This window comes from Lagopus leucura, unplaced genomic scaffold, assembly GCF_019238085.1.
Source record: "Lagopus leucura isolate 7727_CA_CO unplaced genomic scaffold, USGS_WTPT01 Super-Scaffold_100001, whole genome shotgun sequence".
Classification (NCBI taxonomy): domain Eukaryota; kingdom Metazoa; phylum Chordata; class Aves; order Galliformes; family Phasianidae; genus Lagopus; species Lagopus leucura.
The window spans coordinates 86,755,534-86,781,633 of NW_024962262.1; the positions used below are offsets into that span (position 1 = coordinate 86,755,534).

Here is a 26,100-nt window from a genome sequence, read left to right on the forward strand (position 1 = left end):
GCAGGCCTTTTTTTTTTTTTTTTTTTTTCCTACCACAGAGGTCCTATGAAGATGACAGAACTGAGTTAGAGAGCTTGGGAGCTAGCTCTGCCAAAGAGTACATCGTATTGTCCATGTGGCATTGTGGCAGGTAACTTGTCACAGCAGCTTGGATTCTGCTGACAAAGCGCTCGTGACAAACCAGTTAAGCTCCACAGACAGTGGCACTTCAGAGACAGAACTTGTTGATACCAGCACCATGGCAGAACACTGCAGCTCCAGTTCAAGTCGTCTGGATTCACGGTCAGCTCCTGATCATAGGTCATTCGAAGACTTTAGAAGGGACCCAGACGCAGTAACAAAGTGTTCTTTTGTTACTTTCCCCTCACACTGCATCTTTATATCCAAACAGGCCAGTCCCCACATTTAGTCAAGAATTACTGGACATTGGTCAAGAAAGATTGGACCACCACAGCTTTGTGACAGAGTAGCAGTATGGAAACACTACTTAGACTTTACATAAAGAAAAAAAGAAAGATCCAGTAAGATGCTTCCTCACTGCTTAGCTTTTGAGACACTACTAGTGTATTTCTTCATGGAGAATAAAATAGTACAAGTGTTTCTTGATATACAGATGTCTTTTAAGTTCTGTTTCCATAAACACTGCAGTGAGGCACAGGCAATTTCCCCACTATAGATATCTAAGTCCACCTTTGCAACAAGCACTCTTTTCCCCCCTTAAGGCCACATTCCCAGCTTTTCCCACCACCTTTCCTGGCAGCAGCTTAGCAGCTCCTCTCCACTGTTTTTCCAAACACATAATTTGAAATTAATGGCTTACCCTGTGCTCAGGCCTGCAGCTTGAGGCACCTACTTCATCTGTATCCTCTGCCAGCATAGGAAAAAAAGAAAGCAATTGCTTCTTCGTTAGGTCAGAGTAAGAATGATTTACATATCCATCTATTCTCATAATTAAAAAGAGATGAAGGTGATAATAGGAAAACATTAACAGTACAGGCAGGATAAAGTCCATATCTGAGTGAGAGCATTCTTAATTATATACCCAAGCCTATACATAAAGAAAGGCCTAAGCTTACAGCACATGGGGCTTTCTTTCGCGCATCCTTTGGCCCTTCCAGAGTCAACTGTGTGTAAAATACTAATTTGCCACCAGTTAGCATACCAATGTGTTTCTGTTAAGTGAGAGGGAGAGAGGGAACAGGCACCTTTCTCCCATTCCCTTGCACCAAAAGGGATTCTTCCTTTATGCTTCTGTACAAACAGCAAATGAAGTCAGTACCCTGTTTCTAATAGTGCGCGTGGATGCTCCTGAAGAACATGCAATAGCGTGCCCAAAGATCACTAAATCATGGGAGGTGGAAGAGAACCTCTGAAAACTGTGTAGTTCAACTACAGCCAGAGCCTACAAGAGCAGGCTGCTCAGAGCTGTATCCAGCCAGATTTTTTAATCTTCGTAGATGTAGACTCCATCCCCCTTCCAACATTCAACACAGTATAAAAGTGTTTTCTTATGTTAAGAAGGAATTTCCTGCATTTCAGCTTGTGCCCGTTGCCTTTTGCCTTTTCACTGCATACCACAAGTGTATTTGTCTTCTTTGTATACCACAAGTTTTGGCTTTGTCTTCTTTCTTCTCCCTCATCAAGTATACATACTCATTCATAAGATCCATATGATTGCTTGCTCACATGTTTAGCTTGGCGTCCACTGAAACCTCCAGACCCTTGTCTGCAAAGCTGCTTTCCAGCCTCTTGGTCCCTTGTCTATACTGGTAGCTTGGGGTTACTCATGTACAAGGACAGAGCTTGGCATTTGCCTTTGCTGAACTTCACAAGAGTCCTGTTGGCCCATTTCTGCAGACTGCTGAGGTTCATTTCAATGGCAGCACAACCATTTCAAACCTGTTTTCTGCAGAGAGCTCTTCCTGATACCAAAAACTTAGAGGTTAGCATAAATCCTGATTGTAGATGGCATCATTAATTGAAAATTTCAAGTACTCCTCTTGCTCATTTGAAAGTAGTAGCTACCATCAGTGTGAGATCACTATATGACTCAAGAGGAAAAAGTAGTAAATCATGAGAGCTGTTTTTTTCTCCCCCAAACAAACAAAACCTTCAAGGAACTGCCCAGCTTCCTATAGTGTTTATATCTGTTCTAGAAGACTTAAATTGACAGACCTTGACTAAGTCAGTAAGGGGAAAATTTCAGACCCAACGTAGTTACTGCTAGCTCTCCATCAAGCTAGAGAGATGTGTCAAGCTAGATTTTTGTAGAGAACACTCTCTGAACTTGTATTATTCAGTATTTCATTAAAGAAAATAATGAAGGAATAGAGGCTGAGCTTATTAAATTTTTAGATGGCACCTTGCTGGGAGGGGCTGCAAATATCCTGGAAAACAGAATTAGTATTCAAAACAGCTTTGATTATCTGTGAAGGTCCGGGGGGGAAAAAAATAAAAGATATTATTCAAAAAAAGACATGCAAAATACTACAGTTACTTATGAAAAATCAGCTATTCAAATGTAGATGGGGTAGGACTATCTACACAGGAGCTACGGTGCCAGCTCTGGAATAAAGGAATTTGAGCTTACCATGGAAGCAAGCCCAAAAATGAGGCAGCTTCCTACTAGCCTGAGCAGGCTCTAAGAGGCTCATTTGATCTTTAAGAGCAGGGCAAATGTTGGTCAAGAACAGCAAGTACCACTACTCTTGGATAGGGGGATGGACTAAAGGGCAACTTAGTGGGTCCTTCAGTCCTGAGTTTTCAGCAATAGTGTATTGGACAAGAAGAGAAGTTTCACTGCCTGTTGTGGACCGATGGGCACCTGAGCCTCGCCTCATCATTGCTGACAGACATCTCTGTATCCCTTTAAAGACAGATCTAACTCTGAGATGACAGAAAATAAGACAACCAATGACTATTGCTTCTGGAAGGTTCCTCTGGAATCTCTGATCACTAAAAGCCTCTTTCAAACCTTCCACCTTCTCAAGACCCGTTTTTAACTTGTCTGTTTTATGCCATTTCCTTTAATTAGTACTTCCCTCTTCCACCCCCCCACTTCTAACTTCTCTAGTCCCTGTATTTCAGTACTCAACAGTGTCATCAAGCTCAGGATTCATCGATGAATAAGCCAAGTGCTTCTTAGTCTTGTGGCTACTCTACACAACACAGCTGCTTGCAGCACATGGTTTTGGGGCCTGGATCCCAGACCAAAGAGATTCTGTCTAGTCCTGTTACAAGAAGTTATTTCAGGTTGCTGCAGAGGAATACAAGCCATCTGTTGAACTCTATGCCAACTGTTTAAAATCTCTTTTGGATGCATGCATCTTCCGTTTCTCAGATCATCAATAGCTGCTAATTATTTACCCTTTATTAAATACAGGTTTCCTCTGACAGATCAAATACACCTATTATTTCTTGCAGCACAGGCAGTATAGTGGATAGTCCAAGGGCTTGTATCACCAGCTACAAATTGGTGATTAATCTACAGCAAAACAAAAACAATGAATGGAGTTTACAGTCCGCAATGGCCTTGAAAGTTTCTGGAATCTCTGGTGCCTGATGACCTTTTAAGATTATTCTTTTCTAATCTCCCCTGGACACATCTCACCTCTTACTTTTCCACAAACAGACACAGTCTGATCAACTTTTTCTACAACTGTCCCCATTCCTGCTGGCAATAGCTCATCCAAGGTGGCCAAGTCCCTGAGCTGCTCTCTAGCCATCTGTTTCTATAAGAACATCAGAGTAAGACATCATGCTCTGATTTTACAGCCTGAACACCAGCCATTTAAATAGCACAACGGGACACATAGCTGCAGTGGAGGACTTGATTTCCAAAAGTGAAGTTAGTCTCTGACCACTGTTGAACTCATTGGAACTACAGCAAGGACTGAGTTAGCCTAAAGAGCTCTCTCACGGCAAGTTTTTCTCAGGAAGCACACTGCTCTCTCCCCTCAACTATTGTAGCAGCTACGGAAAAATTCAGCTGGTTCATAGACAAAAAGGTGTGCCAGACCTCTAAAAAACCTACCACAAGCAAGAGGCTTTAGCGAGACAACAGGTTTTTTTAAGCCCTGAAGAAATTCTGATTTGACTTTAATACAACTTGACTTTAATACAACTTTTGGGTGAACCAGAAAGAATATTATAGACGTTAAACTAAGAAGAGCATCAGTGAGCTGGGAAGATCCTTCTGTGAAGAAATGACCCAGTAATACTTTGGGCACCTTCCTGACCTGTAAGATTCAAAATAAGAGGTTGGACATCTACTGCCATTTAAGACTCATTTCTTACAAAGCTTGAGGAAACAAAACTAACTACCGTTAAAAAAACAAGGGTCAGTTAGTGATAATTAAGTAGCACAGGGATCTATTAAAAAAACTTTGGAAATCAATGTTTACACTATGTAGTTACAAATTAACTGCAATGGGCATTGTTAAGAGACCATTTTTATAAGACAAACACCAAATGCATGCACATTAGAAGAGTTCTGCCATGATTAGAAATCACAGTGCAACTCATTTTATCCCATCCCTAAATTAGAAACTTAATGCTTCAGTTTATTAACAGAAGGAAATCCTATTACACTCAGTGTTAAGATACAGAAAAGCACTATTTCTATATTGCAGCTCTGAAAAAAAAGAAAAGTGGTTGGAACAGAGCTACTCTGTTACAGTTCAATGCTTCAGTGATTTAATAATTGGAATGAATTAACATGTATGGAGTTAAACATCTAAGAATCCTCCAGTGACAGCGATTTTCGAGAAACAAAGCAGCCAAAGTAATGGTGCTGGTGGTGACAAGTGCTGAGACCTTTGGAAGAGCTAAAGCCCTTCCTGAATGCAGCACCTTGAGCAAGAACCTGCTGTTTGTTGTCTGTTGAACTAACGTGCAAGAAGTTCCATATTCCGTGCTGTTAAGAAGTCACTCCAAGCCAAGAACCCTAAAGAGCTTCCTATGAACTGTGATCTGATTTCTAGCTCATCAGTGCTGTTCAGCACAAACCCCTGCACCACAGCACCTCCTGGGAGAACTTCCAAAAGGCAAAGGTTCCCCAGGCTTCCCCAAGCTTCCTTGGGGAGCTGCATTCAGCCACGCTTAGCTAATGGCCAGGGTCAAGTACATGCAAGCATTGTACTCCCTAATCAACAGCTTTGTCTCAGGTGCCCTGTGCTGTTGGCTGCATCCTCTGGACAACTTATAGTGTGGTTAGTTAGCAGAAAGCTTGCTTCTGGCAGCCACTCTGATACAGCTACCACCTACAACTATCACCATGTATTTGCAATTTACACCCTCCCACTGCCCTCTGAAATTTGGAAAACATGAATCTATTTTCTCTACAGCAGTGCCTGCAACAACTATCTAGAGTGATCATGAAGCCTTCCCAGTGCATGCCTTTTCTGTTGTTTCTTGCTGTTACTATGCACATATACCATTTGTGAAACATTACCGGTCCCTGGCTGCAAAACCACATTAAGTTTTTGTTCAACCTTGTTTACTTATCTCACCAAACCCACACAGATTTTATCAGTCTCTGCTAACACAGGTGTGACAATTGACTGCAACTGAGCAGTGCCAGACATGTAGTAGATGGACACTGCTCCCTTTCTGGTGATATTTTGACATTACTTCCCACTAGTGAGGCAGATGTAGGCACTGGGAACCAGCTGCAATGAACTTAAGCTTGTACTGAACTGTTCTTACTCACTAGACTGTTGTTCATCGAGACATACACACACACACACACGTATATAAAACGTCTAGTAAGAAGATAGTAGAGTATTGCTCCTTATGATGCTATAGTGCTTTCCAGTAATGGCTGCCTACTGATATGAAAATGGCTCCAGAGGACTCCCATATCAAGCTGATGCAAGCCAAAGTTAACTTCCTTCTGGAGGGTGAGTGCTTTCCACTAGCATACATTCCTCCCTGTAATATCACCTGCTTTTTCTGACTGTGACAGTTTGAAACAGCTCATACCACCTTCAGGCTCTAAATAGCTTTCTATATCTTTAAATTATTCTCCTGCAATGGGATTGGTTTTCTTCATGCCTCAAAGAAGTGGTATCTAAATCGTTTTAAACTGAAACAGAGGCTGAATAGGCTGTGCAAATCATTTTCTACCAGAACCTTAATTATATCCTGCAGTGTCTCGTCCTCAGCAAACTGCTAGGAAAAAAAAAAAGTCTGCATTTCATTTGAGAACCAACAGGGCTGGGGTTTTTTTTGTTTTGTTTTGTTTTCCTCAATTGACATATACATAATCTAGCTTGGGACTTTGTTCCACAGCATTTTTGTCAAAGGCTCTAGAGAGCGTGCCTGCAAATACTAAATCTTTCTGAAGTTCGCATTCAATTTGTAAGTTATACAACTAAAGAAAGAGGCATTCTGTTTGCAGCAAGGTGTTTTCCAGATCCCCACTGGCAATGGCAAGAAGTGATTTACGATCAGCTTTAGTTAACGTGGCCTCTCAAACAGGTCTTAAAAAGCCTTTACAGCCATGGCCTAGTGCCAAGGCCTTTTCCACAGGAATTCGGTCAATTTTAGTTCATATCGGTGCCATAGGATGCAACTGCAAAGGCAAGTGGTACAATATTGAATGCATCCCCTTGATGAAGCAAGGGACCCAGTACCTGCTGAATCTACCAGATTTACCATCACAGGTCTGTACATCTTTCTGTTGGTTGTTCAATGCAGGGGTGACTTAATCCCTTGGCTAGCTGAGGGCTGAATTAATGACTCACTTTTCTGGCAGATTCAGGATTTCATCCGGACTGAACTCCGAGTTCTCCTGCAGTTGTTTTGCCCAATGCAGTAGCTCCACATGACCTGCAGAATTACAAGAGCATTTTTCAGTCTTAGGTTGAAGTCTCTAGCCTTTACCGGTTCTCATTCTGGTGTGATGTTTCTCATGCAGTGCTCCAACTGCTGTCATTAGCATCCTTTGCATAAAGCAACAGAATATTCAATAGCAAACATCCCCAAGCCAGGTACTGAATGCAACCAGATTTCCTGATCCATACCAGTGAGAGTCCAACACTTCCACAAGGTGCAGTGTTCGAGGACACAGCTTAGAGCCAGAGAAAAAATAAGCTTCATGAGTAGCTCCTTAAAAGTCATGTTCCTTACTGAGGGAAAGCCTGGGCCCAGACCCACAAGTCTCAGTAATGTCAACCACAAGTGTTGAACCTCAGCCACTATAGAGCTTCGTTCCTCCCTCCGCTGAGACTAGCACTCTTGAACTTGACTAGACTCACTGATGACCAAAAGTATAATTTACAGAAACAGTCATAATAGCTACCTCACACTTATTGAAAACTTCATTTCTGGGTATTTCCCCTTTTACTAGAACCCTTTTTTCTTTTTTTAATCTGCACATAAATTTTCTCTAGTTCCTCTAGTGTAGGTAGGATCAGCCTTCACTTGCAGCACTGTCCTAGTCTTTATCCTGTGTAGAGTGCTAGCACTAATGAAAAAACTCTCTGTTCCACAGCTGCATGCTAACTGCTTGCAAGGCAGCATAAACTGGTATATAAGACAGCCAATTCCAGTCAGCTACTGAATGAATCTTGTAAAGGGACTAGGCCCATATGCTGAGGCACAATGATCCTCTTACAGCACACCGTCTTGATAACATGGGAGAAGAAGAAGGAAGAAAAAAAACCTCCAAGTTTTAAGAGGAGGCAGTGATGGAGTCTGGCTCAACTTATGAGCTTTGGTAGCACTGTGCCACCTCAAAAGCACAGAGACAGCAAGTGCAATAGGACCAGTAAGAAAAATTCACCAACATCCAAAGAATTCACAGAACCTAGTACTTTCATTTAGCATGAAAGAATGAAGGAGAAAATCCTCCCTTGCACAAGTAAACAGTAGCAAGTAGAAGAGCCAGATTATGGCTTTGAGAAAAATTCAAGATCTAGAAAGCATTTTCTTTAGATCAGGCTTATAACCAACTTAGAGAACTATTCCTTTCCCAAGCACCCTTCTTTTAACCTATGCTGAATATGTAAAGCAAGGACACCAGACTTACAGCCAAGTGGTTTTCCACTCCAGGCACATGGAACATGATGAAAGTAAATTTGTGGGTGTTTGCACTTGATTTGGCAGAGAAAAACTGAGGGAGGGAATGTGATTGAGGGAAGGTATCAAAGATCAGAGCCAGATGCTCCTTCACAGAGCTCTGGACTTATAGGAAATTAAGAAGGTAGAGAAGGTGAGGCAAAGGGTGTGTTTGAAGTGAGAGTCAAGGGGTTCTAAGGCCTACAACCATCCAAGGTGCTTGGGGGAAACTACAGCGCATGCCAAAACCACACCACATTGGCCTGAGGTGCTTTCATTACACAAAGCCTGGGAGAGCAGAGACTGTAAATGTAGCTTCAAAAGGAGCTTCATCTTGAAGTCTTAACTCTCAGGACCTATTAAACATTTATGTTGACTACCACTCCTACTCTTTGCCTCAGAGAAAGCACCCAAAATAACCTTTGCTACTGAGCAAACTACAACAGTTCTACCAGCTGTGTAACAGACTAGTAGGGAGCTGAAAGATACAGCCAGAAACAGTGTTGGAACAACAACGCTAACGACTCTATTCAGCAAGCTGGGAAAGAAGGAAGAAAATTTGATCTGGAACCTGAAGGAGATGGAAAGCAATGCTAGGAAAAAAATGGGCAAGTTAGCTTTTGTAGAAATGTCTAAAACTGAATGAGACCATTGGATGTATATATTTAAGTATCAGTAGTTTTTCTTTAAGCTACCTTTTTGTTCACTTTTTGGGGGAATCTTCGAACTAGCCTCTAGCATGGATGTGCGACAACCACAGCTGTATAAGGGTCAGTGGAAGAAAATGGAAAGAGATGCTACACAGGGAAGGAATACAGAAGGTCTCTGGCAGAAACTGGAAAGAAGTGATTAATTTCCTGATCTGTTCAAAAATACTCTGCCCACACAACATGAGCTTGGGATGAGGCAGAGTTACTCAGGCTCTTCATCATAGGAAGCTGTTACTACCAGTAGCAGATAATGCATCATTCACTCAATCTCTTGTAGTTCAGTTGGAGGACAACTCCAGCTGTACATTCAGAAAGTTGCGCTGACCCTAACAGCTTCAAATTAGGTGTACAAAAAGCCCTTCAAAGTAATTTATTTCAAGGGTTGCACACATAAGCCTCTTTGTACACAGAAACCCCTGCCCTCCAGTCACAAAATTCACTGCTGATATTAGCATTTACTTCTAGCTTTCCACAGATTCAATCTGCACATAGCGCCTAAGTTTATCAGCTCTACGATATTCAGAAGAACTACTAGTCTCCACAATTTATCAATCCTTCAGAAACCTTCACACTCCTCCTCAGCATATACTTTTCACAATTGGCTTGCTGTTAGGTAACTATTTCTTCAGTCTAACCTACACATACCTACAACCATTTCGGTCTCATGCAGATGAGGCCGTTATAATAAGTTTAGGTGTTGGCTCGTATGGCTAATCACTCAGCCTTTACACTATAGATACCAGCTTAATTTAAGTGTAATCATACAATGTAATTGTATAATATTCATAATATTGAATGTATAATCATTCAATTATTGAGGCCCTGGAGTGGGTTCAAAGAAGGGCGACAAAGCTGGTGAGAGGTCTGGAGCACAGGGCTTATGAGGAGCTGCTGACAGAGCTGGGATTGTTCAGTCTGGAGAAGGGGAGGCTCAGGGGAGACCTTATTGCTCTCTATAACTTCCTGAAGGGAGGTTGTGGTGAGCTGGTCGGCCTCTTCTCTCATAACTAGTGGTAGAACTAGAGGGAATGGCTTCAAGCTGCACCAGGGGAGATTCAGGCTAGACGTTAGAAAATACTACTTTTCTCTCGTCTGAACTCAATCCAACAGCTCTACGTCTCTAAATGTAACGGCTTCTCCCAATGACCACGAGGCCACAGCACCTTTCCCTCAGATCCAAGAGCAGCAAAAGCAGATCTGTACTAGGAAAGACAGCTTAAAGATCACATCTTTATACACAGACCACACGAAAAGCAGACAGGCTTTTCCGCACTCTACCTTGAGAAGAAGCAGCAATCAAATGATCCCACAGGACAGCGTCTGCCTATGCCCAGCCTTTTTAGAGGTGCGGCGGGAACTACAGCTCCCATCAAGCCGCGCCGCAGCACGCAGCCCTCGCTTCCCGCCGCCATGTTTATGGGGCCGGCGGCCGCCGCCATCTTTGCTTAGGGAGTCACCGCCCCCCGGCGGCGGGGAGCGCAGGTAGCGGCATGGGGCGGGGAGCGCTGGCGCTGTGGATGGTGGTGGCCGCCGCTGCCGTATGGCCTTCGGGAGCGGCAGCGGGGGGGGCAGCAGGTGAGCGAGGGAGGGGAGTCGTGGCCTGGTGCGGCCGGGCTGGGGATGCAGCCGCCGGTGCATACGGGTGGTAGGGAGCAGCACGCGCCCTGAAGGCAGGGAAGGGGCCGGTTGCCTTTTATAGGGAGGGGCTGCCAGTCCCAGCGCCCCCTCAACCCGCATCTGGTGGCCTGGCGGTGGGCACCGCTGGGTCCCCGGCCTTCCCTCCCCTTTCCTCTGTTGGCGGTGGGCAGCGTGCTCCGGTGAAGGATGTCATCTCCTCACTGCCAGTGCATCCCCTCGCGCGTACAGAGGTAGCGATGTGAATGCCTCCCATCTGTCAGCTGGGGAAAACTGGAATTTGTTCTTTCTCTCTGCCTTCATCACTTAACTGTAGCAAGAAAGTCATTTCAGAGATCAGGGGAAAGTCCAGCAGTTCCTTGTAGTTACGGGATGCAGCTACCTCAAACACAACAGTTGTGGTTCTCTAATGTGCACTCAGGCAGTTTGGTTACACAGCCTGCAGGCAGCAAGGCTGTGCTAAAGGAACCGATGCCACTGCTCAGCAGGCAGTGTCAGTGGGCTGAAGGGTCAGGACTCCACCAGCAGGGGCAGGGGCAGTGTCAGGCACACTCTAGTTCAGCTGTGCGGGCTGAAGTGTGCCCCAGGATCGTGGTGCCTTGCTATTGCCCTGCTGCCAGCTGGAGCAGAAGTGCTGCTCAGCTTCTGCTGGTTGCTCTGGTTGTTCAACAAATTAACCCCTTTGCCTTTTCTGTGTATTTTAGATGCCAAGTGGAAAACAATAACTGATCAAATTAACAGAGCTGTAGAAGTCTATAAGCCATGTGTAAAGGAGAATTGTAGCTGCCACCAAAGGTAAGAGATTGGTTTCCTTTTTACTGGACAGGATTATGGCCATGATCGCAGCACTTATCGCACTGATGGATAGGAGTTAGTTGTAGAATATTTGGGCTCTAATGTAGCACATCTGTAGCCATACGAGAAGGAGTTTGTTAATGGCTTTGTGTGAAACTTCCATAGTTTCAGCACAAGTTGTGTCCACCCGCAGATTGACCACCATCCTTGTAGTCCTCTGTCACTGAACAACATAAACTGAATCAGCATCTCATACATAATCACACAATAATTCCATACACAGCTGGTGATATTTCTGTATTGGAAATTCACTCTGCAATCTCTCTCTGGTACAATGTTAACAAGTTTTTCTGATGGACTTATAAAATTGAAGGAAATAAGTGCTTGCAAAATATTTTAAAATAGTTTAAGGATCATTACAGATCACATATTCTTTTGGCATGATGCTGTGTGGTACTTGCTAGGGAACACTTGTATTCTACAGTGACAGGCATTACTAAAGAATCCAGAAAGATAATACAGTACTTACACTGTATGACACTAAGAAATTCTGTTCATTTTGATAGCTGATCTGGAGATATGCAAATGTGCAGCAGAACAGTGAAAGTCAATCCTTTTCCTTAGATAACAGATTCTACTTGTGTCAAATTTACACTGTCTGGGTGGCCAAGCACTATAAAACTCTTCAACTTTTTTCCTGTTCTCCAGCTTGTTACATTTCATCCCTGCTTATATACTTTGTAGGCCTGTAACAATTCTTTATGTAGTTTACATTTTTCTGTCTGATACAGAATAACAGAATCATTGAAGTAGGAGGGAACCTTTTGAGATCAGGAAGTCCAACCTCCCTGTTCCAGCGGGGCCACCTAGAGCAAACGGACAGGGCAGGTCTAATCAGACCAGAGACCCCACAACCTCTCTGGGCAGTCTTTGCCAGTGTTTGATCACCCTCCTGTTTGATTCAAGCCTTTCAGATGGGTCTGTGCAGTGTTGCATTAAACCAAGCCATTGATGCAGTATCCTACTAAAAAGTAGAGGGGAACTCTCCTTGACTGTTACAGTCTGAGAACAATTGTTAGCCGCTCCAAGCAGTTGGATGTGGGGGCCTTTAGACTGTATATAAACTGCATTCTGTGTCTGTATTTTGACATATTGGTTAGGTTTATATTTTCATAGTGCACTCTAGGAGCTCACCAATGACATGCAGATATCACAGAATACACTCTACATAGGCTTGTTCTCCTGGACTAGCTTTCTTTGTATGCAGCATTACCCAGTAATCCTTGTGACTAGACTATTACTTCCTTTTTCATAATGTAAGTGCATAACATTTAGTGAGGAATTTGGCCTTGGTGTGGCCCATCATTGTTGGAAATCCAGAACACAAGCTTCAGAACTCTAAAATTTAAGTGAACTGAAAGGCTTTCAGCATTTGTCCATAATCTGTCAGGGTCTTTAAGGCCCGTTTGGTTTTTGGAAGAATGACTACAGTGAATCACATTGATTTAGTTTGAAAGTCCAGTGCTTTCTGTTCAGGCAAACAGCACATAGATCATCATAGAGCAAAGCTGGGACTTTGGAGTCTCAGAGTAGTGGCTGTTTCAAGTGACTTGAGTTGAATCCTGTTCTGCCATGTGTAGCAGAACTGGAAGCCACATAGAGCTTGTCGTAACTAGAAACCTCTCGCGAATGCTGCAGTAACTTAATGTGCAGCATCCCCTTGATGTACCTAATGATGGCTAAGTGTTTTGTTTCAGTGTCTGGAAACAGGACCTGGCTCCTTTTCGAAGTGGCATTTCCAAAGAGGCAATATCAGACGCGGTGAGCCGGAAGCTCGGCACGCACTACCAAATCATTAAGAACAAGCTGTACCGTGAACATGACTGCATGTTCCCTGCAAGGTAAGAGCCACGCAGAAGATCCTGTCTCCGTACCTGGGACATGAGAATACTTCCAGTACTTCCAACCCTGCCAAGTTGCAAGTCACTGAGCATAATGGTATGTCTTTTCAAGGTCTCAATTCCTTATCAGGACAGGAGCCTAGGAAATTATATCTGAGGACTGAATGTAGGCAAGATGTGTCATTGTTGCACTTCTGTATAAGAGTGCTAGTTGACTGTGGGATCCCAGAGAAAGATGCAGATCAAGTCAGGTTTAACAGGATGTGTTGCTACACATGTGTCTGTACTGTACTGGAGCTTAAAGGCTGCTATGGGCAGTTCCAGCCTGCACTGTGGTATGGCTCAGGCTTTCTGTTTCTACTGCTCCTGAGATGCACAGAGATACCTGCAAGACACTCAAGGATTCTTCCTTCTCCTTATGGCTCTTTGTGAGATGTGTCATTTCTCCACAGATGCAGTGGAGTTGAGCATTTCATTCATGAGATCATCAACCGCCTCCCTGACATGGAAATGGTGATTAATGTGAGAGACTACCCCCAGGTCCCCAAGTGGATGAAACCCATTATCCCAGTCTTCTCCTTCAGTAAGGTATGCACATCTTTAAAAGCTGAGCATTTCTGAAACATGCATGTCCTCTTTTCTCTTGGTAACGTATTTTTGAGGATGGTTCCCCGCAGATTTCCTGTGTGTCAAAATTGTTCTTTTTTATTCTTTATGCTTCTTTCTGCTTCCAGTTTTCTAGTGGACAGACTTGCAGATTTATTTAATAGAACAGCTTTTCCCCTCATTAGCTCCTCTTTCAGGTCAAAAAAAGTACATCTACCACAGTGGAATGACGCGCAGCTGGACGGGATATGTGCCAACATCACTGTGATTTACTACAATGCCTCTGTTAAAATTGTAGCCATAGCTTGTCAGCACTGTTAAGGATTTTTCATTATCAGCCAGCTAAGTCGATATAAATATTTCAGTTCTGTTTTTGGACCACAGATAAGTGTTTCATATCTTTTTTTTTTCTGTATTAATGCTGTCACCTGTGAACCCCTTTCCTGTGGATTCTTCTTTCCATTTCCAAACATACACACACACAGAGCCAGACAGACTTACAGACATTTGCTTTCTGGTTCCCTCTTCCCACACTGGAAAGCCCTCCTATATGTTTTCTTGCTTCTCCATTGTTAAATCTGATTGTAGGGTAGTGCCTCATCTTTGCCAACAAAATATCCTTACAACTCTAACTTTAGGAAATCTTGCTGTGTTTTAGTGTATCCCCAGTATGCCCAAATTCTACAGTCCAGACCATGGCCCCATACTTGGCTGAAGCCCAGCAGACCATAAGATGCAAAAAGAAGCAATAAATCATTTGTTCTTGCTTGGTCAGACCCTGTTCTATTTCTGCTAAATTACCCTAAACCCAGGTCTTCAGCTTAAACAGTCTGAACTCTAATATGATCCATAACCTTTGCCTAGTCCCCAGGCATCCTAAAACTATCTTTAGAATTTCAATGCAGCATTGCAAGCACTAACATTCAAGCGCTTGGTTTGTTGTTGTATCCTGTCCAGTTCTGAGCATTTTCAGGAACAGGATGTCAGCGGTACCTCTGGGCACATGCTCTGTATCAGAATGAAAAAACATGTTTCCCACTATTAAACTGGAATTTCTTTATTTGTAATAACAATCTGTTTCCAGTTAGTCTATCTCAGTGCACTTCTGAAGAGTCTGCCTCTGTCTTCTCTGGGTGCCACTATTAGGTCGCAAAAGACAGCATTTAGATTCCCCCAAGCCTCCTTTTCCTGTGCATGAACAAACCCAGTCCTCAGTTTCTTTTCATACGTCGTGTATGCCAGATTCCTAACTGGAATCTAGACATGGAAGTTCTCTAGTATCTCCAGGTGACAGGTGGATAATTTGGATAGAAAGTTTATTATTAGTGCAGAGAAGCAGCCTGTAGTCTGGGTTCATGGAAGCATTTAGTCTTACTGAAGTGCTCGTTTTACTTCTGATTAAATGAGGATTTAAGCCTTAAGATAGGAATGAGGAGCTGGAATCCTTACATGACCTGGATGTTTGTTGTGGTGAGTTGTCAAGCGGTCGGTGAGAAGGCTGGAATAAATTGAATTGCTGGAAACTTAAATGTCAGATAGTTTACAAGTGCTTGTATCACAGGGAAATAATACCTCTTAGCTTATGATCAGTACAACTTACTTGTAGCTACACATAGACAGAAGACTTTAGAAAGTTGAACAGAGCTTAGGTGTCATGTTATTTACTGTGATCAGCTATATCATGGATCTTTGTTGTTTTCTAACATAAAAGTTTCATGTTGGCATGCAGCAAGACATAGCCTTTTCAAAATCTTTTTGTTGGAGAGGGTCTTCAAGCTTGCCCAGTGGCCCAGTCAGAGCAAATATGCATGTTGAAACACACTGGCTTTTCTCTGTTGAGTTGTGTTCATATGAACCCCACCTGTGCCACGGTGACCACAAAGTTCTCATAGATGCTTATAGAACAGGGAAAGCATTCGGAATTCCCCAAAGGATCATTATTGCTGATGAGCTCAGTCAATAAACTGAAATAAATATTATTCTTATATTACTCTCCTTTTTTCTTCAGACAGCTGAATACAATGATATAATGTATCCTGCCTGGACGTTTTGGGAAGGAGGACCGGCTGTTTGGCCAATTTACCCAACAGGTTTGGGGCGCTGGGACCTCATGAGAGAAGACCTCAGAAGGTATGTTTAGGAAATGAAGAGGGGAAGGCTTAATGGAGAACAAAAACCACAGTGAAAGCCACGTAGCTCTGAGCAGCATTAGGGCAACAGTGAAGTCCAAAGCCATAGGTTGTTGGCTGGTGATCTGTCCTGCTGCTTGTCATTAGCTGGATGCATACAGCCTAACTGCTGTATAAGAATTCTCCATGGAAACCTTGGATGATGTAAATAGAAGTTATAATTAACTGCTCTGTTTCCAGCACTTTCGTAAGGAATGCAGAGGACAAAGTATTCACATTCTTCATGCTATCAGGGCCTGATTGCTATCATTTTCGGTGGGACAAGGTTTGTCAATAAAGCAGGAGTTATTTCTTGCCTGCAGAAATTTTCCTTGATGCATGGAAATAATTTGATTTTTTTCCACCTACATTTTTTTGTTTGTTTGTTTGTTTTTACTGCAGGGATGATCTAGAAGGTTTGTATAAACTCCTGGAATGGTAAAGGAAAGCCTTCTTTAGGTCTGCTTTCACATGAGTATTATGCAGTAGAGAAATGTGGAATCATTCCCAAAAAGCAAGAATAATCACTTGGCTGAGAGTAAGACAGCAAGACAGAAGATATTTCTGACTAGGAGTTCTTTCTTCTGGCAAGATCTTTAACTGTTAGCAGAATAAGGGGCTATTTCCTCTGGAGAGTGACAAAGTATGTAACAGTGAATGAGCATAGAAACATACCTAGAAAAAAACCATGCTTGATGCCAATCAGTTAGCATCAGTTAGGCTCAATGTTTCCTTCCTCAAAATCTGAAGATTTTGAGAGAAAGGGACTAGTCCATAGCTGATGCCTAATATAATTTAATACAATCCAATGAAGTTTTTATTTATTCTTGCTTTCTCAGTGAACCCCACTTATGTCACCGGATTACAAGCAGATATAAAGCTTGACCTGTACAGGTCATGTCAGAGATCAGGATGCCCACATGTTGACTGAGGTGCAACAAAAATGTTCAACAAAGGGTTCCCTAGGGAGAGGCAGGTTATTGCTTTGGCAAAAATAAAGCACATGAATAGTTATTTTGAAAAACACAGTTTGTTCCCCCCAAGTGAGTTTCACTTTAAATGTATAAGCCCTGGAGTTTTAAATCCAAAATATTAGGCTTTTTTTTTTTTTTTTTTTTTAAATGGGAAATGACAATGGCCAGAAATTATTCATTTTGCACTATCTGTAGTCGATAAAGGACAGAAAAATAAAGCAAGAATGTAAAATTGGATTAAAATTTTAGGGTAATTTTAATATCCTTAAAAGCGTAGGTTTAACAAGGTTGTTTGTGTATAATTTATTTTTATCACCAGAAGGTGCTCTGAAAAGTAGCCTACATCAAATTATCTTGACCACTGTATTCACTGGAAAAGCTTTCACTGGACCTAGCAGAGAGGTTTTTCTGCTGTTATGAAGAAAATGATTTCCATAAAAAATAAAGAGTAATAAAATGAGATCATGCTGTGAAAACTGATGAGAGCATTGTTTCATTGATCGATCAAATAATTTATTGCCGTGTACAAATAATATTTCAGATCTGCAGAAAAATGGCCGTGGAAGAAAAAAATCTCTAAAGGATATTTCCGAGGGTCCAGGTGAGTTCATCACGCCTCCAGTGTGTGGGCATCCACAACCTTACTGGGCAACCTGTTCCAGTGTCTCACCACCATCACAGCAAAGAATTTCTTGCTAATATCTAGTCTAAATCTACCCTCTTCCAGTTTAAAGCCATTTCCCCTCATCCTGTCGCTATACATCCTTATAAAAAGTCCCTCCTCAGCTCTCAAGTTGTCATGGATTTGCTGCTTTTTTTCTTAATGAACAAAAAAGAAAAGGATAATAGCTACAACTATTTATATGTGTATAAATGTATATAACAAGTGATGCGCAAGCAGTTGCTCACCACCCATCAACAAATGCCCAGCTAGCCCCCCCGGTGAGTGGAAGAGAGCAAGATGAACTCCCACCTCCTTTAAAACTCTCCTTCTGCATGATGTCATATGGTATGGAATATTCCTTTGGCCAGTAAGGTCATTTGTCCTTGTTCTATCCTCTCCCAGCTCTTTGCTAAGAAACCAGAATGGCCACAGCTCTGTATAATAACGCTCAGCAACAACTATAAACATTAGTGTGTTATCAGCATCGTTTTTCTCCTCAAACTAAAACAAAGCATCATATCAGACGCTCCGAGCAATCCTGTCCCAACTGAAACTAAGACAGATGTCTTGACCTTGTTCATCAGCAAGGGTTTAAAATGGTGTGAGAGGGAGCATGGCTGAACATGTTTAGCATCTCCTAGCTCTCCGACTTAGAAAATAGTTAAGTATTTGGCACTCATCAGTATAAAGCCCAAAGGAAACAACATCTCTACCGATTTGTCCTGGGAACTGCTTAAATAATAGCATTAACTATTTACTAGAAGTGAAAGAAAGAAATTAGGCCTTGGATCTTTTCTCCTACTAATATCAGACTACCATTGGACAGACATGCACTAGATGGTTGGCACTTAATGATGCTTCCTGGGGGCATACTGAGATCAACCTGAAAAAGAAGCTGTCTTGAGTCCCATATTTGGGTAGTTGTGTTGGGTGAAATGCTTTGGCAATAATTGGTGGCATTTCTTGTGCAGGACGAGCTCCGAAAGGGATCCCCTCATTCTGCTGTCCCGAGAAAACCCAGAACTCGTTGATGCAGAGTACACCAAAAACCAGGCTTGGAAATCTGAGAAGGTGTGTGGGTGTTGTCTGTCTTCTGAGTGTGAGGACCAGAAAGGGTAGCCAAAGGCTTTGAATGATTGAGATGCATCTTGTTGGGGAGTTATGAGTGATCCCGTAGCAGGAGGGACGCTTGTAAGTCTGCTGATAGCCACAGCTCTCTGGTGGATGAAAGGAAGCAGTCCCTAGAGCCCACCAGGCCAACCTTTTTTTTTTTCTCCCCCATCTGTGCTTTCTGATCAAGAAAGCCAGCAGAGATAAGAAAATGAATCAATGCCAGTTCTCTCCTCTTCCATTCCTGAAAAATTAGCCAACTTCTTCCCCTTCTAACCCCAAGCTGCCTGCATATTGCTGTCAGTCTTTCTAAACCTTTTTCTGTCATCTCCATCTCTTTGTCTTGCTGCTGGTAACATTCTGATAACTGTTGCTAGTAACTTTCTAGTTCCATACTTTTTGCACAGCCCAGCCCTCTCCAGACTGTCTTGGCTAATCCAGTTACACTTGGCTTCACACAGTCCATTGTCCCAAGCTGTTTTCAGTTCTGTAGCTGCCAACTAAAAATTTATCATTTAATGTGTTTGGTTTGGCATTTGTTTACAGGCAATTTAATGTAACTTTTTTCCTGTTTGAAAGGGCTCAGCTCTTCATAATGCTTCTAAAAGCCCACCAGAGAAAGTTTCCTCAGCAGTATGGACGGGGGGGTTTGTGACTTCATCTTTATCTGTAACTGAGAAGGAAAATGAACTTGAAATCAATGTAAAAAACTTAGAGTTTTTTTTTTTTATGTTCTCTTTAAGGACACCTTGGGGAAGCCTCCTGCAAAAGAAATTCCACTGGTTGATCACTGCAAATACAAGTAAGAGCTCTGAAGAGTAAAGTTGTTTAAGGGCTACGGGTTATTTCTTTCTTTACTTGCACGGTCTTGCACGGTGTATTGTCTCTTTTCATTTTAAGATCTAATCCAGCAACCAGCTCCACACAGACAAGGAAGCTTGTGAACAGGCATATAGCAGCTGAAAATTAGGGAGCGTAGCATGGCCTTTGTCAGTGCCAGCTTTCCTCTGTCACATCAGGAGAAATAAAGTGCTTTTAGGAGAGATCTTAAACTGCTAATAAGCACACGGTTAGAAAATGCATTTATTTTTATGCTTTCTGGTTATTTTTTGAGGGGAGAGGAGCATTTTTTCTTTTTTGTTTGTTTTTAAGTCAGTAGGGCTTACTAGATGTTTTTCTTTCTATTTCTGTTCCAACCTATATATTCCATTGTTGTGTGCATGCATGTATGTGTGTGCTACAGTAATAGCTTTGCTATCTGTTAAAGACATAAGGAACTGAGGAACTGTGCCTTCATATGCCTACTGGGACAAATGTTGCCATTAGATGTGTACATTAAAAGAGAGAACCTAAGGTGTGATGGAGCAGATATAGTACTGATTCATACTTTCAGTGTTGTCTTGGAGAACGTGGTTTTGATTTACAGAGGGTTTTATATTTTAACTACTTTAGGGAGGGGTTTTTGGTATAATACTTATGTGGCTTTCTGTGTAAAAATACAGACTTATTTTGTATTTATTTTTATGTCTGCTGTTTTGATTTTCCTTTTGGTTTGAAATCCTTCAGTTGCAACTCTACCATCTAAAGTATGCTCTTTTAAGAACTCAGTCATTTGGCTGAATGTGTGTTTTTGTGCAAACGTGACTGACTTGTCTCATTCGATTTTTCACTAAACTGTTGCCCAGATTTCTCCCTTCTGTTACACATAGACTTCCCTGAACTCCTGCTGGTTTGTAAGCCATCGTACAGCATGGGCTAAGACACTCTCACTGTTTTGTCTCAGCCCCAATCATTATCAGTAGTCATTATCAGCAGCAGCACACAGACTCTATGGAGTCTGTTCTGGATGACTAGCCCTTACAGCATTCCTGTGCTACATTACTGACTTCAGTTTGTCAGTGGAAAGACACAGCTACAAGAAGAGGGGTTGTAGTCAGATTGCCTAACTCAGAAGCCACGCTTCTAGCTGGAGGTGGTGAGAGGCAGGGACTAGTAGGGGCAACAAGAATGTCTCACCTGCTTGCTTCCATGTAGGTGCTATATGGGTCTGTCTGAGAGCAGCCCTCAGTGAATTAGCTGATGTCACTCTAATGTGATGGAAAGTACAGTAATAATTGCAGAGTTGCACAATTCTAGCTAGGCTATAGTAAATGAGAACAAGTCCAAATACAGAAACTACAGACACAGAAATAAAGAAACAAAAACTGCTTACCTTTAGAAGACCTCCAGTAGGTAGGGATCTCCACTGCCAGCCCTTAAATGAGGTCTGGAAAGAGCTGGATCCTGGCTCCACCCCTTCCAGTCACTCAGCTGCATTGCTTGCACCTGAGTTCCCCTGGTTGGCCCTGCCTTCCCACCAGGTGCTCAATCACTGCTTCAAGACGTGATTTAGCATTTCTGCTATAGTCACAGATGGTGGGAGCTAAAGCTGGACAGTTATTTTCTTACTTCTAGAACTGTTCTTGTTCTGTATCTAATATCATTGTTCAATTCCTAGTACAGTGTGCTCCTTATCCCTGCCTTGAGCTCTTAGATAATACAAAGAATGCAAATTAATTTCAGATTAAATTCCTTTCACTTACTGCTGAATCAAGTTTAGCTATATCCCCATCTCACCCAAAAACAGCTATGTTAAAGGACTCCCTTCCCCCAGCCCAAAATGTTTGACTTCAAAGAGTAGTTCCATGTACTGAGGGGTTTTACCCACAGGAAAAACAGCTTTCCATATAATTGGAGAAATGTGGGTTTGAAAAAACAAGGAAGCAAACAAACAAACGTGTCTCTGAGATGCATTTTGCTAAGAGAAATCACCCCCAGTCAAGCCCGTTTTACTAACTTGGCAGAATATACTGAAAACAAGGTTGTTGATTCTTTGTTATCTGCAAAGTCCATCTGTTTTGTGCTAGTCTGTTTAACCTCCTAGGGTTGCATTCCCAAGTTAATGTGAAACAATTAGCTTCAGATTAAAGCAGGATCTCAGAAGATAAAAAAAGAAAAGAAAAAAAAAAAAGGCTGAATAGATACAGAAAAGCAGAACAATGGACAAAAAAGCTCATTTCAAGACAGTAAAATCGGGGAAAAGCTCCTCATGGGAACAGTCTTTTGTCAGTAGTGTAGAGCCACAGAAATAGCATCCAAGGTGTGATGTTCCATGCCTTCTAGGCAGTGGTTGGTGAAGCCTCATTTGGTTTGCCATAGCCAGGTCTTTCTCCTAGATTTCCTCCCTACATTCTGTTCAGCACCAGAAACTCACCTAGAGCATCTTCAACTTCAGTTTACTTGTGCTATGACCAGTGAGAAAGTGTTATCAGTACTCAGAGTCTGGTTTCTTTGGGTATTTTCTCACAGAATGCCAGGTGTAACCTCTTTTCTTCACCTTCTAAAGGTATCTGTTTAATTTCCGGGGAGTGGCCGCCAGTTTCCGGTTGAAACACCTCTTCCTGTGTGGTTCACTCGTCTTTCACGTTGGAGAAGAGTGGTTGGAGTTCTTCTATCAACAGCTGAAGCCCTGGGTCCACTACATCCCAGTCAAATCAAATCTCTCTGATGTCAGGTGTGTGACCCTAGCTATGCCCAGTGGGACAAGGCATGGCACAAGGCATGGCACAAGGCAACACTGCTCTGTTTGGGAAGAGGAGCCTCTGCTCCTGTCCATCAAAGACTCTTGGAGGTCGTGTTCTTTTTGCTTTATTATCGTACTCAGAGAACCATTTGTGTGTATTTCTTACAGAATGTGGTTTCACTGGGGTACATAAGGTGTCTCACCCTCACTGAAATCAGCAGGCATTAGGTACTTAAATATCTCTGAAGTGAGCACAGAAACACAGATAAGAGGAAGGAGAACATATTACTGGGCTGGAAATGTGTTAGCTGCTGGGTTTCAGCATGCTGTCCAGGACTGATACGGAACAAATATGAATGACAAGATTCTTCTGTGATCTCAAATCTTTGCCCAGCTCTAAATCCTTAATCTCATCCTCTGCAATAGTTTAGCTGAGTTGTAGTTCCCCACTAAGCTAGTTGTTTCATAACATTTTTTGTCTGCATTTTAGGGAGCTGTTGCAGTTTGCAAAGGAAAATGACAACATAGCACAGGAAATTGCAGAGAGGTAAGTTGTGTGTCCTTTCTGTTTGTCAGGCATTCTTCTTCCAAAACATTTTCTTACGCAGCTTTTGAAGAGGTTACCTATCAAAGCCAGCCTAATACTAATAGGGTAAAGTATATTTTCCTTCTGCAATAACAGCGGGAGTTTTAGAGACCTTATAACAAACGGGGGGACCTGGAGATTGTGTGTTTAGGTCTTCAGTTCAGATGTGACCTGTGTCAGGAACCCCACTGAAAGCTATCAGATGTTAGGAGCTTCTGTCTCAGTATGAAGTGAGTTGGCCCCTGGGAGCTACGTCTGCATTAAAACCATTATATACCCAGGATAGCAGAAACTGCCTTCTGAAGCAGCATGTTGCACTGCTGCTTAGGCTGCATCTGATATGTAAAAGTTGATATTTATTATCCCAGATAACAAATACCATCTTGAGGATAACAAAAGCAGTGCAAGTGTCAGAGTCATAAGAGTGAGTGAAGATTGGGAAATGGAAATAGACGGTACGGAGCAATGCATGTTGTTTCTCATTTGGAAAAAAAAACAAAACAAAACAGAAGAGTGAAAGTTGATATGCATATGAAACAAAACCAAAAACTCTTGTAGGAACTGGAAATTGGTTCTGACTGTGCCTTGTGTGTCTCCAGGGGACGCCAATTCATCACTGAACACTTGCAGATGGAGGATGTCTCTTGCTACTGGGAGCATCTGTTGTCAGAATATTCCCAAACCTTGACTTACAAAGTGAAAAGGAGGAAGAACTACAGTGAGATCACTTCTGAATGGTTGAAAACGGAACTGTAGAGGCTTCTCTGCTTTTTCCTTCAGCTCAACCTGATCTCTCTGGAAATCTGAAGATGGGTGTGTCTTCTTTCTGGTTCTCTCAGATTTATTATTCTTTACACTAAAACTGCAGAGAGCACCAATAGGCTAACTTTAAAATTATTCCCATGCACTGGGACCCGGGTCTACTGTTGCCATAAGAACAGTAAGTTGAAGGTTGGAGTATGGCTGTGTGCTGGGCTGGTTATGCTCATGCCTGGAAGAGTGTTGTTGCAGAATCATAGAATGGCCTGGGTTGAAAAGGACCACAACGATCATGTAGTTTCAATCCCCCTGCTATGTGCAGGGTCACCAACCACCAGACCAGGCTGCCCAGAGCCACAGTCATTTGGGATTTTGTTACTGCCTGTCTCAGAATGATCCTAAATCCTATTCAGTCAATGAGATGCCTTGCTGTTCATTTTACTGGACCTTTTGCCAAGTCCTCTGTACTCATGGCAAGGTAGTGTTTGCTATGCTCAGCTGGGAGATACGTGTCCATTTTTGGCAGTGGTCAGTGTTCTCTCATCTGTGTGATAGCACTTGGGATATTAGGTATTCACTGACAGGAGCAGGTACTGGGATTTGAGGTAACCTTTTTAGATAGCTTAGAGTTTAGGTTTGTGATGTTTAGGTCAAGTTTTTAAGGTCGATGGCAGACTTTGATGGGCCATTAAAAGGACAAATTATCCTTGCACAGGTAAATTACCTACCTCACAAGGGAATGGCTGGTGACGATAGCACTGCCATAATGCTTGGCCTGAGTAGTGGACAGTCAAGCAGCTGAGATAAAGACTGCCTCCACTGTGGGGCACTGAGCTGGATCCATGCACAGCCACGCAAAACTGAGGCTGTGTTATCAAGGTCTCAGCAGTCTGCTGGCCAGACATCCTGGGACCCTTAAGAACTTGGAGAAAATGTACACAGAGGTAGATCGGGCTGTTCTTTTTTTTTCTTCTACATATTCATAGATTCTCTGCTCTGATCCTCTTCTGTAATCTTTCATTTTAAGGCTGGTGACACCTCTGCTCAGTTCAACATTCCCTTTTCTTACACCCAGCTGTTAGGCTCCCTTTCTCTCAGTCTGCTTGAGGGAATGCCTTCAAGTCACACAGAGGCAACTACTCCTCACATTGTTCATCTTAAATTCAGTCATAGGTTGCTTGTGCTAAGCGTTTTTATGCCAACTGCAGGCTGCTCAGCTCATAAGGAATACAATTCCCAAAATGCTCTATCTTTTCTGAGCTGAGAGAGACCTGGGAGGAAGCAGTGTGTTCTCTGGCATCCAGACTGGCTTCGTTTCTCCTACTTACTGTAATGTCAAAGCCTTGCATTAAAACAAGTTTTTGAGTAGCACAGAGCTACGCTGTACTTCCTAACCTGTCTGGTCCCCTGCAGCTGTGAGTCACTTGCTTTGGGATCACTGCTCCTTCTGTGCTGCAGAATGTCTGCCTGAGCAGGGCCAGAGCAGCCGTTGTCCCAGACATCCTTTGGGTGTCAGGGGCCGTCTGTCAGCAGAACACAGGTCTTGGCCTTCCTGGCATCTGGGTGCCTAAGCCTGTTGGAGTGCAGAGAAGCAGACTGCTCCCTCTGGCTGCAACAGCAGGGGTGGCAGCAGCATGGGATTCAGGGGATGCCTCTGCATCTCTGCTGAGCTCCCTCACTTACAAAGTGGCCTCAGTCATGTCTTAGGAAGCAGCACCTTAATGGAAGGGAACAGTAACAGCAGCTTGTAGTTTTCTCTGTAGTCATTTTGGATCAGAGAAGAAAACACAGTCAAGAAGCTCCAAGTACACTCGCAACACATACGCACTCAGAGACCTCAGCAGCACTGCCCTTTCCAGGAGCAGGGATGTAACTATCAGTGGTACCAGTGAAGCTGCTAGAGCCATATGCGGCTCTGTGCCACTGTGGGCACAGAAAACAAATTAGGGTGTTAAAATAGCTTGGTTTCAGAGGAAAAGGGTTGAGTACAAGTGGAAAGGGTTTTCTGGTTTTGTATTTTTAGCCAATGAAGCTCAGCAACCTGAGAAATGGACACAACTCTGTATAGTATTTTTAAACCATTTTTAGTAATGTGCTTTTGGATTAAAACAAACAAAAAATGAACTGTTGCTGGGTGCATTATTTCTCAGAATTGCAAGAAAAGATCTGGATAGTCCCCAGCTGTCTCAATGAGAAGGGGAAGTTTTGTCTTTTTGTGTTGCTTTTTTTTTCCTCTTTGACAGTATCTTTAGGGCGTCTCAGTGGAATCTGAGGAATATGCCCATCCACGTTGCCAAGTCATGCGTGACGGTGACTGAAAACTTTTTCTGAGTGATTGCTTGCGTTAACTGGTGACTCCTCTGCTTCCTTTGCCACTTTCCTAGAACAGCCATGAGTAACTGCCCCCACTCCTCCCCAACAGGATGGAGCCTGAATGGCGGGGAGGTCGCTCCTAAAGGTGATGGGACTTCCCTCAGGACTGCGGTTTAGATAAAGGTTGGGATGTGAAGGATGTTCTGCACAGCGCTTGTAAGCACATGTAAGATGCACTGCCACAGCGCCGGAGACC

The 26,100-nt window shown here is 42.8% G+C and overlaps 1 protein-coding gene and 1 long non-coding RNA gene across 2 annotated transcripts; one reads left to right on the forward strand and one right to left on the reverse strand.

Annotated features, from left to right (window-relative positions):
* Positions 1 to 255: 255 nt before the first annotated feature.
* Positions 256 to 10,140, reverse strand: LOC122177951. Its single transcript, XR_006178208.1, has 4 exons — positions 10,050 to 10,140; positions 6,747 to 6,831; positions 821 to 867; positions 256 to 290 (listed from the first exon to the last, which is right to left on the reverse strand). It is a non-coding gene; the product is annotated as an uncharacterized LOC122177951 (long non-coding RNA).
* Positions 10,141 to 10,261: 121 nt separating this feature from the next.
* On the forward strand, positions 10,262 to 25,655 carry POGLUT1 (protein O-glucosyltransferase 1). The gene is made up of 11 exons (XM_042868241.1): positions 10,262 to 10,346; positions 11,111 to 11,201; positions 12,959 to 13,102; positions 13,555 to 13,690; positions 15,717 to 15,838; positions 17,392 to 17,451; positions 18,486 to 18,585; positions 19,368 to 19,426; positions 22,010 to 22,177; positions 22,677 to 22,733; positions 23,372 to 25,655. Exons 1-11 carry the CDS (start codon positions 10,262 to 10,264, stop codon positions 23,526 to 23,528), a joined length of 1,179 nt encoding a protein of 392 aa, XP_042724175.1. The 3' UTR covers positions 23,529 to 25,655.
* The last annotated feature ends 445 nt before the right edge of the window (positions 25,656 to 26,100 follow it).

What these genes read in the sequence shown, in the direction of transcription:
- POGLUT1 (XM_042868241.1), top strand. Translation starts at nt 10,262, where the DNA reads ATGGGGCGGGGAGCGCTGGCGCTGTGGATGGTGGTGGCCGCCGCTGCC. An exon ending in ATGAGAGAAGACCTCAGAAG is followed by an intron (nt 15,839 to 17,391) that starts GTATGTTTAGGA and finishes ATAATATTTCAG; the next exon opens with ATCTGCAGAAAAATGGCCGT. An exon ending in GTTGATCACTGCAAATACAA is followed by an intron (nt 19,427 to 22,009) that starts GTAAGAGCTCTG and finishes CACCTTCTAAAG; the next exon opens with GTATCTGTTTAATTTCCGGG.